The 18,433-nt window shown below is 38.5% G+C and overlaps 1 protein-coding gene across 7 annotated transcripts in view; it reads right to left on the bottom strand.

The window, feature by feature from the left end:
- LRRC9 (leucine rich repeat containing 9) overlaps nt 1-16,301 on the bottom strand; it is a 119,509-nt gene extending 103,208 nt beyond the window's left edge. For all 7 annotated transcript variants that reach the window (XR_006705055.1, XM_045451138.1, XM_045451134.1 and 4 more), the window contains exons 1-6: nt 15,886-16,301; nt 6,653-6,730; nt 6,180-6,398; nt 5,108-5,248; nt 4,489-4,552; nt 4,110-4,180 (exon numbers count right to left, since the gene is read on the bottom strand). Coding sequence is in view for 6 of the 7 variants with exons in the window: in XM_045451138.1 (XP_045307094.1) it covers nt 4,110-4,180; nt 4,489-4,552; nt 5,108-5,248; nt 6,180-6,398; nt 6,653-6,700 (543 nt within the window). In the remaining variant the exon portion in view is untranslated. The remainder of the gene's footprint in view (nt 1-4,109; nt 4,181-4,488; nt 4,553-5,107; nt 5,249-6,179; nt 6,399-6,652; nt 6,731-15,885) is intronic.
- Between the last annotated feature and the right edge of the window lie 2,132 nt (nt 16,302-18,433).

Raw genomic sequence — 18,433 nt, 5'->3', positions numbered from 1 at the left:
TCTCTAAACTATGCATTTTAAAAATAAAAGACCAAAGAGTATTTACTAAATCAGGTATTCCACCTGGAACCCTGGAGTCAGTCACTTGAGCACATATATTTTTTAAGATAACGTTGCCTCCTCCACGCAGCCCCTTTGCTAACTATTGCCCCTACTGTCCGCAGGTCTCCTGCTTCCTTCACCACCATTTCCCACCCTTACCACCCTAGGAAGGGTGCTTACCATTCTCCTGGACCTCCAGATCTGTTTTTCTCACCAAAGGCTAGGGGACACCTGTTCTATTATATGCACCACTGAATTCCTGATTTTTAGGGCTTTTTGTTTGTTTTCTGTAAATGCCCTTTCTACCAGTTAATGGCAACTAAAACCTAGCTTTGTCCTGAGAACCCCTTTTTCCTCACATTCAGTGGAGGGGAAGGGATTGATAATGCACTTCCAGGCCAATGTCTTTCCTGAACATATTTTACACTGAAGTTTAGGTCCTTGTTTACACCTTCCTTTATTTGGTATCTGGTCCCTGCTTAACTCTTCAGCCTTTCCTCTTCTACTGCAACTTTGACATTTCATGTTTTAGTTGTGCTGAGCAACTTGAAATTTCAGAATGTGCCAGACCCTACCTTATCTTTATACCTTCATTCGTGCTGCTGCCTTTGAGTGGATTGAACTTCATCCCAGATTTACCCCGTCATTCCTGGGAGTCTTGTTTCATCCCCCAAGCTTGGGGTAGAGTCTCCTCCTACGAACTCTCTTAGCCACTGGGTTTACCTTTGTTATAGAATTTATCACAACTCTATTACTAATTTCTTATGCACACACAAGTCTATAAGCTAAGAGTCTATATGGGCTTTGGCCCTCAGTCTACAAGGTTAGAATGGTGATTGCATTTTTAAAGTGTTGAAAAAAACTAAGGAAGAATTCATGACAGAGGCCTGGTGTAGAAGGGTACTATGGTGGGGCTTGCCTTCAACAGATGTAATGCTAATTAGTAGATTCAGAATCAGAGTTAAAGGAAATCCAAAGCAAAAACCAGGAGGTACTAGTCCTAAAAATAAAGTACAAATGGAATGAGGAAGTAAGTAGTGAAGTCAGGCTGCTGGAGTCAAGAGTAAGACAGGGTCAGGTGACCAATGTGACTTGGTTCACTGGCTGGCCCTGAGGCTCTTACTGGGCTCATGGCAGAAGTGGGACTAAGCAGAGCTGCTCTGAAATGGAGATTTCTGGACAGAGTTGTGCAAAGAATTATTTGGTCAAATTCTGCAGGAGCAAGGAAGGTAAACCACTAGACTGTTCCAAGGAGAAAACACTGTCTGATTTCTGGGTGGCTATGTTGCCTTTGACCATCAGTCAGGGCTATGGTGGATAGGAACTTTGAAGTCTTACACAGGAACTTCCCCTAACCCCCACCTACACTCAAAAGTCAGACGACACTGGAGTCTACAAAAGCACAGAATCTCACTAAAAGTTAGGGTTGTGGTAGCTGGTATGGACAGAAAGTGGCACAGAAGTTATTCCATCACCACCAGGATAGTATCTTTTTAGGGTGGGTGGAAAGGTTAGAGATAAAAATTCAAGGTAATAGTGTTCCGAGAACATTCCTAATGTGAGAATAGTAAAAGTTGCTGTGAATCACATTTCAATGTTTTTCTGAAAAATAGCCATTTTTTTAGAGAACTGTTTAAGTTTTATTCCGTATAATAAATTTTTACAATCCAAATTTGTATCCTCATTTTTTGATGAGATTGAAATAGAATAGGTTAATGTAATTAAAATGGTAGTAATAATAAAAGAGCATATCTGTTGAGTGCTTACTGTGTGCTAGTCATTATTCTAAAAGCTTTACATTATTATTTTGCTTGCACTTTATATTACCACAGTACAATGCTGCCTGTGGCTTGTGGCAGTGCTAGAAGTGACAGATCTTTCTATGTAGCTATGCTCTTTACCACCACACTTTTCTGGCTTTTCCACTAGCCAGAGTAAGATAAACTTCTACATGGCTTCTTGGTAGGACAATACCTTATCCTCACAGCACTGTGTGCTTATCTTCTTCAGCCTCAACCCATGATTCTCTCCCTCACTCTGTCCCAGCAACAGACTTCTAGTTTCTTGAAATTGCCATGCTCTTTCCACCATTTAGGTCCTTCACACTTTGCCTGGAATGCTCTTTCCCTAAGCACCTCATGTCTCGTTAGTCAGCTTAAAATGACCTCCCACAGGATTCTGAATTTAAGCTCCCTCTGCTCTCTTCTGCTGATGTTGTTCAAATATACCCCTTGATTTCTTACCTCCATGTCTTCGTGCATAATGTTCTCCTCACCTTAGAATGCTTACCTCCCACTGCATGTATTTTTAATTTTTATTTATTTTTAGTAATCTCTATGCCCAGCATGGGACTCAAACTCATGACTCCGAGATCAAGAGTCCCTCCCACTGTATTTGTAGAAGATCCTCCTCTAATGCTTGCTGAAATTCTGTCAACCCCTTAGTGTTCATATCAATTATTTCCTCTTGACTCTGACCAATAAAATTTTGTTTAAACTTTTTATGTTTTTAAATTTTCTGGTTAAAGTGCTTATAACACTCTGCCTCATTCTTATAGCTTTTTGGCATCTTATATTCTTCTCTGAGTAAAAGAATGTGTATTTTAATAATGATCCATTCAAAATTATTTCTATAGTAAATGTACTCACTCATCTTTCTTCGTTACTGTCTAGAGGAAGTGTTTGAATACGCACTTCCAATTTGACACCGTCAAAATTACAAATGCCATATTTTCAGCCATATCATATCCCATAAACATTTAGTGTTTTTGTTTTCCTCCCTTCCATTCAAATGCTTTTTGAGATTTTACATGTCAAATACTGTTTTAAGCATTGTGAATACAGTGAACAAAACAGGCAAGCTTCCTGCACTCAGGGAGCTTGTATTCTTTCTAGTCAGGGATGTGGATAAGCACCAAGAAGAAAACACAGGGAGAGTGATAAGAGTGCTTCAGGTTAGGGAGGGAAGTAAGGTTGCTGTTATTTTACCTAAATTGGGCAGGAAAGAGGTCACTAAGAACATAACATCTTAACACAATCCTGAAAGAAATGAGGAGATGAGCCATGAAGACATTTGGGGGAAGAATACCCCAGCAAGTGCAAAGGCCCTAAGGTGACAGTGATAGCTATATTCAAGGACTGGTAAGGAGACCAGAGCAGCTGAAATGGAATAAACAAAAGGGAAACTGGGAGCAGCATCGTCAGAGACACAGTGTGGGAGAAGCAAGAGTGAGTTTTGAGTGGAAGAATTATTTGATCTCACATATTTTTCGAAGGAGCAAGCAGTGAAAGGGTAAACACAAGGGGACCTGTTAGGAGGCATTCCCCCCCCCAACCCCAAATGCAGGTTAGAGCTGATGGTGTCTTGAACCAGGTTAGTAGAGATACAGGTGGTAAAAAATGGTCACACTGGACATATTCTGAATAGAGCCAATAGAATTTGCTGATGGACTGGATATGGGCTATGAAGAAATAAGAGGAGTAAAAAACCATGACTCTAAGGGTTGTGGCTTAAGTTATTAGGAAAATGGAGATGCCATTTAGAGAGGTAGAGAAAGCTGCAGGAGAAGATGGTTCATTCGAGGGGAAATCAGTTTGAGTGAGGATAGGAGATGTCTATAGTTCTGGGGAGTTATTAGGGAAAGTAGACATAGAGATAGCTGTTAGAGAAAGTAGAAATTTAGGAGTAATAAGTGAATAAAAGCTATTTAAAGTCATAAGATATGATGAGATTATTTAGAGAATGAACATAGATAGCAATGAGAAAAGATCCTGGGCCTAACCTGGAAGAGTCCATTTTTTAGATCCAGGAGAAGAAACACCAGTAAACTGAAGAGGTGCAGCCAGAAAGATCAGAGGAAAACAAAGGCAAGTAAATAGTGTTAGATTTAAAAGTGTCAGATCAGTATGGCTAACTTAATCAGCTGCCTGTAAAATTTCCAAGAGTATTGGGTAGTCCAAAATAATTAAATTGTTGCTTAAAAGGGAACTATTTAGTACATTTTCTGCAATAAGATGGTTCATGATCTAGGTTGGTAAATAAAAGTAGACTGTTCCACTTAAACATACCTTGAAAGAACATATTTGGTTACCAGAAAGGTTTAATCTTTCCAGTTGTTCATTGGGATCAAGACATCGACCTTTAATTTAAAAAACAAGATGAAAGAAAAATCAAATTTCTTATTTTACCTCCTGCTCATATCCTATAATATTTTTTAGTTATATATGATCATCATGGCTTGCATATAAGTAAGACTAACAATAACATTGTATAGTTAGTAATAACTGGTTAGTGGGTAATATTTTCACATCCTGTAATCACAGATTTAGAGATGCCTTGCAAACTATCATACAAAAGAGTCTAAAAACGAAATCTAAGAATGTACTTTTCATACTGATAAAAAACTATTGTAGCATTAGCTCATATTCCAAATGAAACAGTACATACCAATGCTGCTTATTAGATTTCCAGCAAGGTTGAGGTCATTTAAATTCTTCAAAGTTTGCAAGCCCTAAAAATTTAGACAATATAGAATTTAGAAGAAGTTAGTAAAATACATACTTATAAATGATCTGATCTGTCTGGTTGGTTCTCCAAGTGTTCTGAGCACTGGGTACTGTGTACCTCACAAACACAGAAGCTAAGTAGGTGTCTCAGTGAACCCATCTTTGTTTCCCTGGAATACGGAGAGAATTATTGGAGGAGGAGAGAAGGGGGAGGGGAGTGGAGAGGAAAAGAAGATGATGAGTAGGAAGAAAAACACATCACACAGAGTGTGTTTATAATCCTTGGCAAGTTACATATAATTTCTCTAAATCTCTATTTTTTTTGACCTTTGAAGAAGAAATAATACCTTACCTCCCAGGCTTGGTGGGAGGAACAAAGAAAACGATGTATATGGAGTTTCTACACATTATAAAATACTGTATACATGTTAGTTTTTCTTAACAATTATTAAACTAGTCACGAATATTCTGGTCCCTAACCATTATATTATTTAGGACATTGTGGTTAAAACTCCACAGGAACAATTGACTTTACATATAAATGACTGAAATTATCTTACCTCAATATTTTTAATTGTATTGTGGTTCAGCCAAAGAACTTCCAATCTGAATAATTTCTCTAAATTTTCGATCTTGGAAATTTTATTAAAATATAAATACAATTTTTCTAAATTTCTACATTCTTGAAGACCTCCAATTTTCTGTAAAAAAAAAAAAAAGAGACTGAATAGTGTTAACTTCTGTTTTAGAATTAATCCTTTTAATAGAGTAGATTATAAGCACATTTTCTTTTAAAAATCACACTTTATTGAAAAACCTGTAGCCAGCAAAATGAACTAAACATTATAAAAGAAAAAAATACAGGGGTGCTTGGGTGGCTCAGTTGATTTTGGCTCAGGTCATGATCCCAGGGTTGTGAGCTAGAGCCCTGCATCAATTGGGCTCCATGCTGAGGATGAAGCCTGCTTAACACTCTCTCCCTCAGCCTGTGAGACCATGACCCAAGCCAAAGTTGGACGCTCAACTGACTGGGCCACCAAGGTGCAGCCTTATGAAGTTTATAATAATTTTCTTAAAAATACCTTTATGTGCAGAATATTCGTTTCACATTTTAAATATTATAAATAGTGCTATAACAAATAACTTCATGCATACCGTTGTTTTCTGCTGTTGAATTACTTCTCTAGGATAAGATCTTAGAACAAGGGATTTCTGACTCAAAAGGTATGCATCTTCCCTTGACTCATGATACATTCTGCAGTATTGCTTTTCAATACAGATGTTACAATTTTCATACAACCAATACTGACCAAGTGGACCAATTTACTACTAAGCAATACTGGGTATTATTTGATCTGATCTGATTACTAAAAAGTAGAATATGTCTATTATTTCTATGTCTTTATTTCTATTTTCTCCTTTGTAGAAATCTATTTCTGTATTTTACCCATTTATCTGTTTAGTTTGTTTTGTTTTACAGGGTAAAGGGTTTTATTGTAATTCATCGTGTATGCCCCGCCCTCATTCATCTGTTTTGATTTATGACTCATGCATGTATTTCAAGGAATTTTTTTTCCCAAAGCCAAAGAATTCGGCATAAAATACTTCACATAAGGTTGTGTTTACGCTTACCTCTATGCAGCATTCGGCAATCCAAAGTTCTTTAAGCCGTAAACAAGTTTCTAGTCCTGATATTTCCTTTATATCTTGAGCAACAATGGTGAGACTCGTTAGATTAGGAAATAATGATAATCCAACTATACGGGGATACCCTGAGAAAAACATCTCCAGTTCTGAAATATCTGATCCTTCTTGTCCAACCATCTCGTAAGACAAACCATTGCATAAACACTGTTTCAAAGAAGAAATTGGGTTATTACCTATTAAAAGAAAATATTTTTGCCATTAGAAATTATAAATTGCCAATTGCACCAATGCCATTTTTGACTTTTACAAGAAGGAAAGTCATACCATGTAATGGTTTTTCTCTGTTCCCAAAGGCCATGGGGTAGACCAGAAAGGAGTATAAGCTCCAGAAAGGAGTATAAAAATGTTCACTTAACATTCTTGCAAATGGATTGAAAATAAATTTGGCTTTGACTCACCAGTTCCTTAATTATTTCTTCTTGGTTTAGGTTTTCACATTCAATCATCTTCCGTTAAAAATAAAGGTCATAATATATCTGTTAAGGAAAGTGAAAAGTTGAAATAAATAAATTCTAGAGTCATGTCATTCCAAGTTGAAAGGGCGCTTTTTAAAAAAAATTTTTTTTAATGTTTTTATTTATTTTTGAGACAGAGAGAGACAGAACATGAGCAGGGGAGGGGCAGAGAGAGAGGGAGACACAGAATCCGAAGCAGGCTTCAGGCTCTGAGCTGTCAGCACAGAGCCTGAGGTGGGACTCGAACTCACAGACTGTGAGATCATGACCTGAGCCGAAGTCAGATGTTCAACCAACTGAGCACCCAGGCGCCCCTGAAAGGGATCTTAAAGCTACTGAAGTGAAACCACCCACATGTGGCCTGAAATTTTCACACAGTGTAATACCAAGTATCTATCTGGGCCCCAAGACTGTCCACTCCATCTCTAAAACTTTCTGTTAGAAAGTTCTTTTTTATTTTGAATTTAATTCTGTCTGTCCATAACTCCACCCCACTGTTATTCTACCTCCTGGGTTCAAATAAAACAAGTATTTTTCTTCCATACTTGACAAACACAGTCATCTCTCATCTACAACTTTACCTCGCTCCCCAGCTCATGTCTTTTAGTTTTCTCACTAGAGATATCCCTGTTTCTCTCCTTTGAACAGGCTCCAGTTTATCCTTCCTATTACACGGTTGTGTCCCAAACTGAACATAGCTCTCTAAGTGTACTAGGGAAGAAAAGAAACCTCAGGAATTAGTGACATACCTGGCATGGGAATAAATATTTATTAAAATGAATGAGCCAGTGTTTTCATTTTAGATGATATGAACTGCTTAATATCTAATAGCTACAATAAAATTTAACTCAGTTTTTTTGTAATTTTTAATCTATCCATTATATTATTCTAGACACATACTGTTTTTAAAATATAGGAGTCTAGGTTTTAATATGATGACATGACAAAGCAAAAATGTAGATATGATATATATCATGATCCCACTTTTTACACTAATTCCCCCGCAGTTATGCATGTGTGTATGTCTGTGTGTGTATATGTATGTATATGTGTATATGTCTGTGTATATGTATATGTATGTATATGTATATAAATATACATACATATATATATGTAGTTATGCATGTGTGTATGATTATGTAAGGATAAAACACATAAACATACAAAGTGGTTACCATGAGTTGTTAACATGCAGGTGAAAGCTGCGTGCAAGGTAACTAATATTAACAACTGAGTATGTCTATCTTTACATATAATAGGCGTGAGAGGTTGAACGGGGATAGATCTAGGCAAAACTGGAAAAGAAAAAAAAGCTTTTCAAAAGCATGTTTCAAAAGTAAGAAGATATAAACTTACTTTCAAAAGTAAGACTATAATAAACCATTTATTCATTCTGTTAGTAGACTTTCGGACTGTCTCCAGTTTGGAGTTAAATGGTGCTTCCCTTAACATTTTTATCATAAGAGACTTTAGTGCACATTTAGTCTGAGTTTATACCTAGAGGTGGAATGAGAAAGAAACTATTGTTGTATACAACATTGGATGATTCCCACAAGCACAATATTGAGCAAAGGAAGACACACAAACACAGTAAGGTTCATAATATGTGCCTCTGTTCATATAAAATTTGAAAGCAAACCAATCTATGGTTTTAGTAGCAGTCCCAGATAGTGGTTACCTTTCAGGGGTGGGTGACTAGGAGGAGGCAAAGAAGGGCTCTGGAGTGCTGATGAAGATGTGTTTTGTGATCTGCATGCTGATTAAAGGAACACATTCACTTTGAGAAAATAAAATTAGATACCTAAGATTTTGTGTGATATCTATACAGATGTTATACTTAGAACAAAATTTTACTTAAATATGTATTTTAAAAGTATATGTCTACTTTCATTCAATCATAATTATATACATGTACATAAGTTTAAATTTTAAGAAAAATGAGTTGGTGACTTGAGTCCATGTATTTACCAACCTTCCCTCCCTAAATCCCACTAAAATGACTAGGGAAATGTGAAAATAAGAAAGGAATGTGTAACAATGCTAGGAAAGGGGCATTGATTGTCAGAGATGTTCAGAAAGGTATTTTGTTGCTGTTATTGTTTTTATTTAAATCCCAATATTGTTAATGTACAGTGATATATTAGTTTCAGGTGCACAACGTAGTACTTCAACACTCTATACATTACACAGTGTTCATCGTGATAAGTGTATTCTTAATCCCTTTGACCTATTTCACCCATAACCCCACCCACCTCCCATCTGGTAACCATCCATTTGTTCTCTCTAGTTAAGAATCTGTTTTGTGGGGCACCTGGATGTCTCAGTTGGTTAAGCATCCAACTCTTGGTTTTGGCTCAGGTCATGATCTCACGGTTTGTGAATTCAAGTCCCCACATTGGGCTCTGTCCTGACAGTGCAGAGCCTGCTTGGGATTCCTTCTCTCCCTCTCTCTCTGCCCCTCCCTTGGTTGCTCGCACTCTGTCTCTCTCAAAATAAATAAATAAACTCAAAAACAAAAAAACGGAGTCTGTTTTCTGGTCTATCTCTCTCTTTTCCTTTGTTCCTTTGTTTCTTAAATTCCACACGAGTGAAATCACATGGCATTTGTCTTTCTCTGACTGGCTATTTCTCTTAGCATTTTATACTCTCTCTATTCATCCATGTTGTTGCAAATGGCAAGATTTTGTTCTTCTTTACGGCGGAAAAATGTTATATACATATATATATATATATATATATATACATATATATATATATATATATATCACCTCTTCTTGATCCATCCTTCCCTTCTATCAGTGCACACTTGGGCTGCTTCCACAGTTTGGCTATTGTAAATAATGTTGCAATAAACACAAGGGTGCATATATCCCTTAAAATTAGTGTTTTCCAATTCTTTGGGTAAATATCCAGTAGTGCAACTACTGTATCACAGTGTAGTTCTATTTTTAATTTTTTGAAGAACCTCCCTACTGTTTTCCACAGTGGCTGCACTGGTTTACATTCCCACCAACACTGCATGAGGATTCCTTTTTTTCCACATCCTCGCTGACATTTATTATTTCTTGAGTTTCTGATTTTAGCCATTCTGATAGGTGTGAAGTGATCTCATTGTGGTTTTGATTTACATTTCCCTGATGGTGAGTGATATTGAGCATCTTTTCATGTGCCTTTTGGCCACCTTGTATTTCTTCTTTGGAGAAATGTCTGTTCATGTCTTCTGCCCATTTTTTAATTGGGTTATTTGTGGTTTTTTTGTGTGTTAATATTTTAGATATTAACCCCTTATCAGATATGTCACTAGCAAGTATCTTCTCCCATTCAGTAGGTTCTCTTTTAGTTTTGTTGATTGTTTCTTTTGCTGTGCAGAAGCTTTTTATTTTGATGTAGTCCCAATAGTTTATTTTTGCTTTTGTTTCCCTTGCCTCAGAAGACGTATCTAGAAAGATGTTACTATGATCAGTGTCAGAGAAATTACTGCCTGTGCTCTCTTCTAGGATTTTTATGGTTTCAGGTCTCACATTTATTTTTTTAATCCATTTTGAGTTTATTTTTATGTATGGTGTAAGAAAGTGGTCCAATTTCATTCTTTTGCATGTAGCTGTCCAGTTTTCCCAACACCATTTGTTGAAGAGACTTTTTCCCATTGCATATTCTTGCCACCTTTGTTGAAGATTGACCATATAATTGTGGGCTTACTCCTGGGGTTTTTATTCTGTTCCATTGATCTATGTGTCTATTTTTTGTACCTGTACCGTACTGTTTTGATTGCTACAGCTTTGTAATATAGCTTGAAGTCGGAATTGTGATACCTCCAGTTTTGATTTTCTTTTTCAAGGCTGCTTTGGCTATTTGGGGTCTTTTGTAGTTCCATATAAATTTTAGGAATTTTTGTTCTAGTTTTGCAAAAAATGCTGTTGGTATGTTGGTAGAGATTGCATTAAATGTGTAGATTGCTTTGGGTAGTATAAGCATTTTAACAATATTTGTGGATTTAACAATCCATAAGCATGGAATATCTTTCCATTTCTTTCTGTCATCTTCAATTTATTTCATCAGTGTTTCATAGTTTTCAGAGTACAGGTCTTTCACCTCTTTGGTTAGTTTATTCTTGAGTATTTTATTAGCAAAGGGTCTTTTGAATGAAAATGAAGTAGATGGCATGAGTCTGAGAGAAAAGCCCATTGGTATAAACCAGCCCAAAATTCAATGTACCAAGGAAAGAAGTTTTATAAAACTATTCGAAAAAATTCCCCAAACTCAGACCAGCAGTGATTGGGAAGATGGTGGCTGTAAGCCATCCAAGGGAACCAAATCAAAGGATTTTGAGATTTATATCAGAGTCTGTATTTGTACTCAGGCTTTGTAAACTGGAGACACAGTCTGACCATGCTGAGTTGAGAAGGGGAGGGGCCCCAGCTAGCATCACAAAGAAAAATAAGAGCCAGAAAATTATTCTAATACACTGGAATCTCTACTAATTCATCACTTATTCATTAACTTTTGTGTTAAGGAACTAATATCTACCAGTCAGAAAATGATAGGGGGTGGAGGAAAGAGAAGATTTCTCTAGTAAGGTAGCATCTGGACAAAGAGGTGAAGGAAATGAAGGAGTGTGAGCTATGAGGAAATCTGGGGAAAATGCATCCATGCAGAGGGAAGAACACATGTAAAAAAAAAAAGAACAGTTGGCATGTTTGCAAAATAGCAAGGAAAATGATATGGCTGGAACACAGCTAGTGAAATAGAGACAGGTAGGATGTGACATCAGAAAGGTATTGCAGGGACAGATCATGTGCTGTCTTGTGATCTGTAGGCCCTTGTGAAGACTTTACATTTTAGTATTATGAGTAAGATGGAAACCTCTTTGAGGATTTGGCAGGGGGGTGGGGTGAGAGAGTAATATGAGCTGTCTTAAGTTTTGGAAAGGATCACCCGATCTACTCTGTTGAAAATAGACTGTAGGTGTCTACGGTAGAAGCAAGGAGACCAGTTAAGAAACACTTGTAGGGGCGCCTGGGTGGCGCAGTCGGTTAAGCGTCCGGCTTCAGCCAGGTCACGATCTCGCGGTCCGTGAGTTCGAGCCCCGCGTCAGGCTCTGGGCTGATGGCTCAGAGCCTGGAACCTGTTTCCGATTCTGTGTCTCCCTCTCTCTCTGCCCCTCCCCCGTTCATGCTCTGTCTCTCTCTGTCCCAAAAAAATAAATAAACGTTGAAAAAAAAAAAAAAAGAAAGAAACTTGTAATAACATGAGAGAGAGGATGGTGGTTGTGGTGGGGTGGAGGTAGTGGGGATGGTGAGAAGTAGTTAGATGATGGATCCATATTGAAGGTGATACCAATCTTTCCTTGCAACTGTCTCTTTAACCCATTCTTGCCCTGCCCCCCTCCCCCCCTCCCCCCCCCCCCCCCCCCCCCCATATATTACAGCATAGGCTGCAGGGGCAGCCAGGCAATGGAGCACTTAGCAAGGAACAACTTTGAGAGGATTAGGTACTCTATCAGAGGCCCGTCCATAAATGTGGGCCACAGTCTTCCCTCCCTAGGCTTATTCAGATGCCATATTAAGTAAAGGAGAGCTTTGTACCACCACCCCTTCTCATCAGTAAAGAAATCCTTACATTCTGGTTTAATGTCTGTGAACACTAAAGGAAAGCCTACCTTTCCGCCACCACACAAGGAAAAAGCCTGTCCTCAGTACATCCAAAGTCACCAAATGGCAATTCCAGTTATCTAGTCCATGTCCAAGATGTCTATTCCAAAAGAAATTAACTGTTCCCTTTGTTATTTACTAAATTATCACATATATTTGAGCCTAATTTGGGACTTTCCAATCTGTGTTCTCCTTTAGCTCTATCTATTCCTATAGTATTATCCTGTTTTAATTACTGTGATTTATATCAATTTCCATCATATTCTTTTTTAAAAATTTCTTGGCTACTTTTTCATTTATTTTTCCAAACAAAATTTATGTTTATTTTGTATTTAGTGTTTAAAAATTCACTTGGGTTTTTGAGATTCCAGTGTAAAGCTTAATCTAAAGAGAACGTCCATCTTTACAGTATTAGTCTTCTATTTATTCAAGGAGACTACTTTTTCTTGATAGAGAAAATACGTATATTTTGGATATCAGCCTTCCACTTCATCTTATTTTCTTTCATCAATGCCTTCATTTAGAAAAAAATCTGTTCTAATCCAATATTAATTAGCAAAACAAAATTTAATTACAAAGCTTCCAATTCTATAATTTGAATAACTGCACTTGAATTATGAGGAGCCTGAACCTCTCTGGTACTTATAAGCCTCCTATGCTTCCTCCAGTCATCAGTAGACCCAAGGCTTCCAGCTGAAGCTTCTGATTTCATCAAGAGTTGTGTCCTGTTGGCCAGCTTGTACCCACTCTCCTCCACTTTGGGGAAGTTCTTTTCAGGGCCTGACCATCTAAGAGACCCCAGGTCTCCTCTAGTTCCTTCAGGGAACCGGGAGCCACCAGGAGCTTCTATAACTTTCACCCTTCTGATCTCAGATTGATCCAATCACCTCCCCTCTCCACTGTGAAGTGCTGCTGAAACATTTCATATAACCAGCACGGAGCTGAAGTCACTACAAATGCATGGCCTCTACTTCAGCTGCCTCCGTCTTCAACAACAGACATTTTATATTTTCCTCTTCGACTTCCTCTCCTAGTGAGAGTAGGGCTAGACATACAGATGGGGGATTCATGACATAGGGACTATTCTAAACTTCTGCCACTCTTCTCAGGTTCTCCCTCCCACCCCTCCTCTGCAGATGATCTTGTCTCCCGTCTTCACAGAGAACAGTGATGACATCAGATTTACATTCCTTAAATTTCTTTTCCTCCTAAAAATGTATTTCTTTCCCTTCCTGACTCCCCTCTTAGTGAAAGTATTCTTTCTCTTGTCCAAAATGTGTGTACTGATCCCATCCTAGTCAGTCTCTTTCAGAATACTATTCCGTCAAATTTTCCTCCTCCTCATTTATTCCCACCTTTTCTTCTCTGCAGTTTCTTTTCCCTCCATACACGAATGTTAGATCATTCCTGTCTTAAAAAAAAAAGTCTTCCTATCTTGTATTCTATGAGTAGCTGGGTTTAGATATTTTCGCTGAAAAACTTCTAGATAGAGTAGTCATTAGCAATGCTTCACTACCTCCATCCAGTTCTTAACTCACTACAGTCTGACTGATGATATGTCAGGCCACAACCATTTCTTTTGCCAAGGTCAACAATAATCTTCTAATTGTCAAAGACACTTGCCATGTTTCAGCTCTCAATTTAACTTGACCTTGACATAGCGTTTGTCAATGTTGATGACTCCTTTCTTTAAGATTTCTTCTTTGGTTTGACATTTTCCCCGTGTCTTCTCTCTACTTGTTATATTTTTTTTTAATTTTTATTTATTTATTTTGAGACAGAGAGAGAGATTGAGAGAGAGAGAGAGAGAGAGAGAGAGAGAGAGAGAGAGTCCAGGTAGGGGAAGGGCAGGGAGAGACACGGAGAGAGAGAGAAGCCCAAGCAGGGCGCGAACTCACGAACTGCGAGATCATGACCTGAGCCCATGTCAGATGCTTAACCGACTGAGCCACCCACTTGCCCCTCTACTTGTTATTTCAAATCTACTTTTCTGATCAATTGTTTCCTTCTTGGTGAAAATTACTAATTTTTATCTTCCTTTTTGCTGTGCAACTTCCTTCCTGTGCAAATCCAATTTCCAATATGGAAAGCTACATCTCGATGTGTCACAGGCATCTTAAATTCAGTGCGTTCAAACCTGGAGTCATATTTTCTAGCCAGCTTTCTTCTCCTAGTGTATGCTTTCTCTTGGTAAATTGCACCATCTTTGCAATCATCCATATTAGACCCTGGGACATATCCTTAACCACTCTTTTAGTCTTTCTTCCATATTCACTTGTTCATTAAATCCTTCTGAATATACCTCTTAAATGTCTATCATTTTCCCCCTCCTCTCCATCATATTTGCCTCTGCATTAGTTCAGGCCTTTATCACTTCACCTTAATTGGATGCTCTCCTTACAGTCCTACATCCATCCCTCCAATCCACCTTCTACACTACTGTAACAGCCAACCTCCCAAAAGGTAAATCTATTTACGCCACTCTCCTTGGAAGGTATTCATGGTATCCATGGTCTGACCCCTGCCTGCTTGTCAAGCTCATCAACCACAAACTCCCAACACCTCAGAGTCTGGCCACAACTATAGTTCTCTGAATGGGCTGGGGCATTTCTGCATTTTGGCATATGCAGTCTTCCTTTCCTAAAATGCCTTTTTCCCTTGACTTTATGGCATACTCCATACATCCTTAAAAATTTAAATCAAGGGTCTTCTGTATGAAGACTTTAATTCTCTCTGGTAGTATTATAATCATTCTCTTCCTTGTTAAGGCCTGCACACTTTCTATTTATAGCACCTGTCCTACTCTACTGTGATGCTTGCAGGTCCTTCCTCCCTACCAGGAGGGTCATGTTCACCGAAGGCAGGGTCAATGAACCTATCACTGTGCCTGGCACTTGCTTGGTGTTCCATAAAAGTTTGTTAAATGGTTTGAATTAATTGTCATGCTACAGGGTCCTATATGGTATAACTTGGAATATAATATAATAATATGTAAATATTTGCCATACAAGACCAGAGTATAATAATTAGAGTATAAAGCACCATGTTCTGTCTGCCATGAGAGCTGGGTAGGGTATGATTCTGAAAAATCAAGTTTCTTTTCTACAAACTAGAAGCCCTGTATGGTCAAATTGTCTCCTCCCTTGGGTATAAAGAGATCAGAATCCACCTGTTAGCACTGATGGGCCAAACAAACACCTTTCTGGCTCTAGGTGAGCAGTATCAAATTTGGCCAATAAGCACTTGATTCTCTCAGTTCTGTACCTTAACGTCTGCAGGAAAGGCTGCACAGGTGACTGTGAGCCACCTTCTCTTTTATTCTTCTCTTAACCTTTGCTCTGGTCACCCTGATGGCCTTCAATAAAGACATGGAACTGTCTCATTATTACCATCTCCATTGCACCATTACGGGGGGAGTCCTTTGACCACAGTGTTTCTTCTCTCCCATCTTCCTCTCCGGGGCGGGCAGAGTGGCAGGAGGGAGAAGCAAAGACACCCGAAGGCCACAAGGTGAGGCACACTCACCTTATCCCAGAAAGAGGATGGATTCCCGGGCAATCCGAGACAGAGCAGAGTCCACTCCGATTTCCTAATCCCTATCTTGCAACAGCAGGCACGACACCCTCTCTAATCCAGGGCCTGGTGTGTGTACGCGACCAGCTGCTGTTGCCTAGGAAACCTGCCCTCCGCCTCCAGCGACCTTGGAGTGGGGAGGGGGACATCACGGGGTGGGAAAAGCAGCGGCCGAATCCGTTTCTGGATCACGTGGCGGCAACCTCCAGCCAATCAGCAGAGGTAGGGGTCCACCCGGAAGACCCCGCTGGTGCTGCTGGGAAATGGCGGGGAGCTTATTGCTCGCGGGTGTCATTGTGCCCGCGCGCATCTTTTCGCCTGCTGTCTCAGGATCGGAGGACCGGATCGGAGGCAACGAGTTGTGGGCATGATGGCAGAGACCTAGTCGTGTGGCTTCCTCCAGTCCCGGCTGTCTCCCATTGAAAGCCTTTAACCTTCGGGGTCTGGAAGGACGGAGCCTTGCTGAACTGGAACCTTAAAAGTCATGTCGCTGTGATGTCATAAGGCGACCAGACAGCCAGGACACGTTCCGATCCCCGCTCCCGGCCCTGGCGTGGCCTCGGAGCCCCAAGAATGTAGCTGACCACCGCCTAAGCTGCAGAGCGCGGAACGAGCAGAATCGAAGGACGGAGCAGGCAGGCAAATGCCCTGGTGCCTCTAGAGAGGAGATGGACCCTCCAAGGGTCTTCTTACTGTTCTTGGACCGGCTCTGGAGGGTCCTTTAAATATTCCAAAATGTTCAGGAGGCAAAACATATTTATAAAATAAAGTAGAACTTAAAGAGGGACAGGGAGGAACTTTTTTTTTAAAGGGTGAGCAGAAGGGCTGAGAAATGAATGCATTCAGTAAAAGGAAAATCAAAGGAACTGTAGCTGTCATTTCATTTTCTAGATCTGCCTGTCCCAATATGGGAGCCACTAGCCACAGCCACGCGTGGCTCTTGAACACTTGAATTGAAGTGTACTATAAAATACACATTGTATTTTGAAGACTCAGTATTATTTTTGATATATCGGGTTAAATAAAAATGCGTTATTAAAATTTTACTTTTTAAAAGAGGCGATTAGAAATTTTTAAATTACGCATGCGACTTCTATTATGTTTCTGTTGGACAGCGCTGCTGAATTTTTTGTGGTTCAGTTGGTTTGCATAGAATATTTATGACGTTCAGTTCATGCAAAATAGTGCCTGTAGTGCTCTTTTCCGTCACCAGATGGCCGCCTCATTCAATAGACTAGTTTTAAACTTTCTCAAGAAAAATAGAAGTGCAGATTTTAAAAATGTCTCTTTCCGTTTATAACTATCAACAATTCAACATACTTGTCATGATTCAATTGTTTTTTTCTATATTGTTCACTGTAAACACGAACATGGAAAAAATAGACTAATTTTCCTTGTACATTTCTTATTTCACAGGAATTTGTTTACATTTGTCATTAATTGGTGAATTAAAAATAAATTAATTGAAGTGTTTGTGGCTTAAGGATTTGAAACAAATACCAGTGAAATCTGATTCAGATCTGTATGTTTAATATTATTTGAAAACCTAGTTTAACAATATTAGCTGCCTGAGCAAGTATTCATCTTAGGATATAAAGACTAGATAAGGATAGTTTAGGAATCTAAACTTTTAGATTAAAAATTGGGATCAGAAATCAAGAGGTGAACTTTATACATCAAGCTTCTCATTTTGGGAAATGCAGGTCTTTTGGATAAAGTACAGAGATTATCAAAGTACATTGTTAGAAATCTGTTGTGAATCTCCTGACCAGTAAAAGACTAAGAGCTAACACACAGTTTTCTTTATGTTATATAAACAAGTAATTTTAAGACTCAAGGATTTGGCCAGTCAGCAACGGAATCAGAGTTCCTGTGTAGCTGTAGGCTAATAATCATTGGTGATTTGCCAAACTAAAGCCTTTGTCCTGAGCAATTCTTAAAGGAAGAATTGCCTGTCGTTAACATATTCTAGATGGTATTGGGATAGTATTGGATTACAGTTAAAAGCCACAGGAAGAATATGAAACCAGTGATGATCTTGTTAATCTCCTTTTCTCAACTTTAAAGTTTATAATGTGGTTTATGTGTCTGTTCAAGAAACAGTAGAAAATGAGACTGCTAAAACTCCAATGTGTTAAATAAACATTTTAGTGAATTAAGACTTCATTCATCTCTCTATTTATATTCTAGACAAAGACTAATACATACATATTTAAATCTGTTTACTTATGGGTAAAAGTATCTTGAATCTGAAAATACGTTGTAAACTGGTAGCAAGCTTACTGTATCACTGCCTGATTTAAACAAGAATCATTTCAACAAAATAGAGGTGACTTCTCAAACCTACATAAGAAAATCTTGAGTTGCATGCTAATTGTTAATTAAAACCTTTTGAATTGGTTGTTAAATTTATTTCCCCAAAAGCCCTATCCTTATTGCTGGAGAACTGTGGAGACATCTAATTACAGTTTGGCTTTTTAATGCCTTTAATTCCAGAGAA

This window comes from Leopardus geoffroyi, chromosome B3, assembly GCF_018350155.1.
Source record: "Leopardus geoffroyi isolate Oge1 chromosome B3, O.geoffroyi_Oge1_pat1.0, whole genome shotgun sequence".
Taxonomy (NCBI): domain Eukaryota; kingdom Metazoa; phylum Chordata; class Mammalia; order Carnivora; family Felidae; genus Leopardus; species Leopardus geoffroyi.
This window is presented reverse-complemented; position numbering and strand designations above follow the sequence as displayed.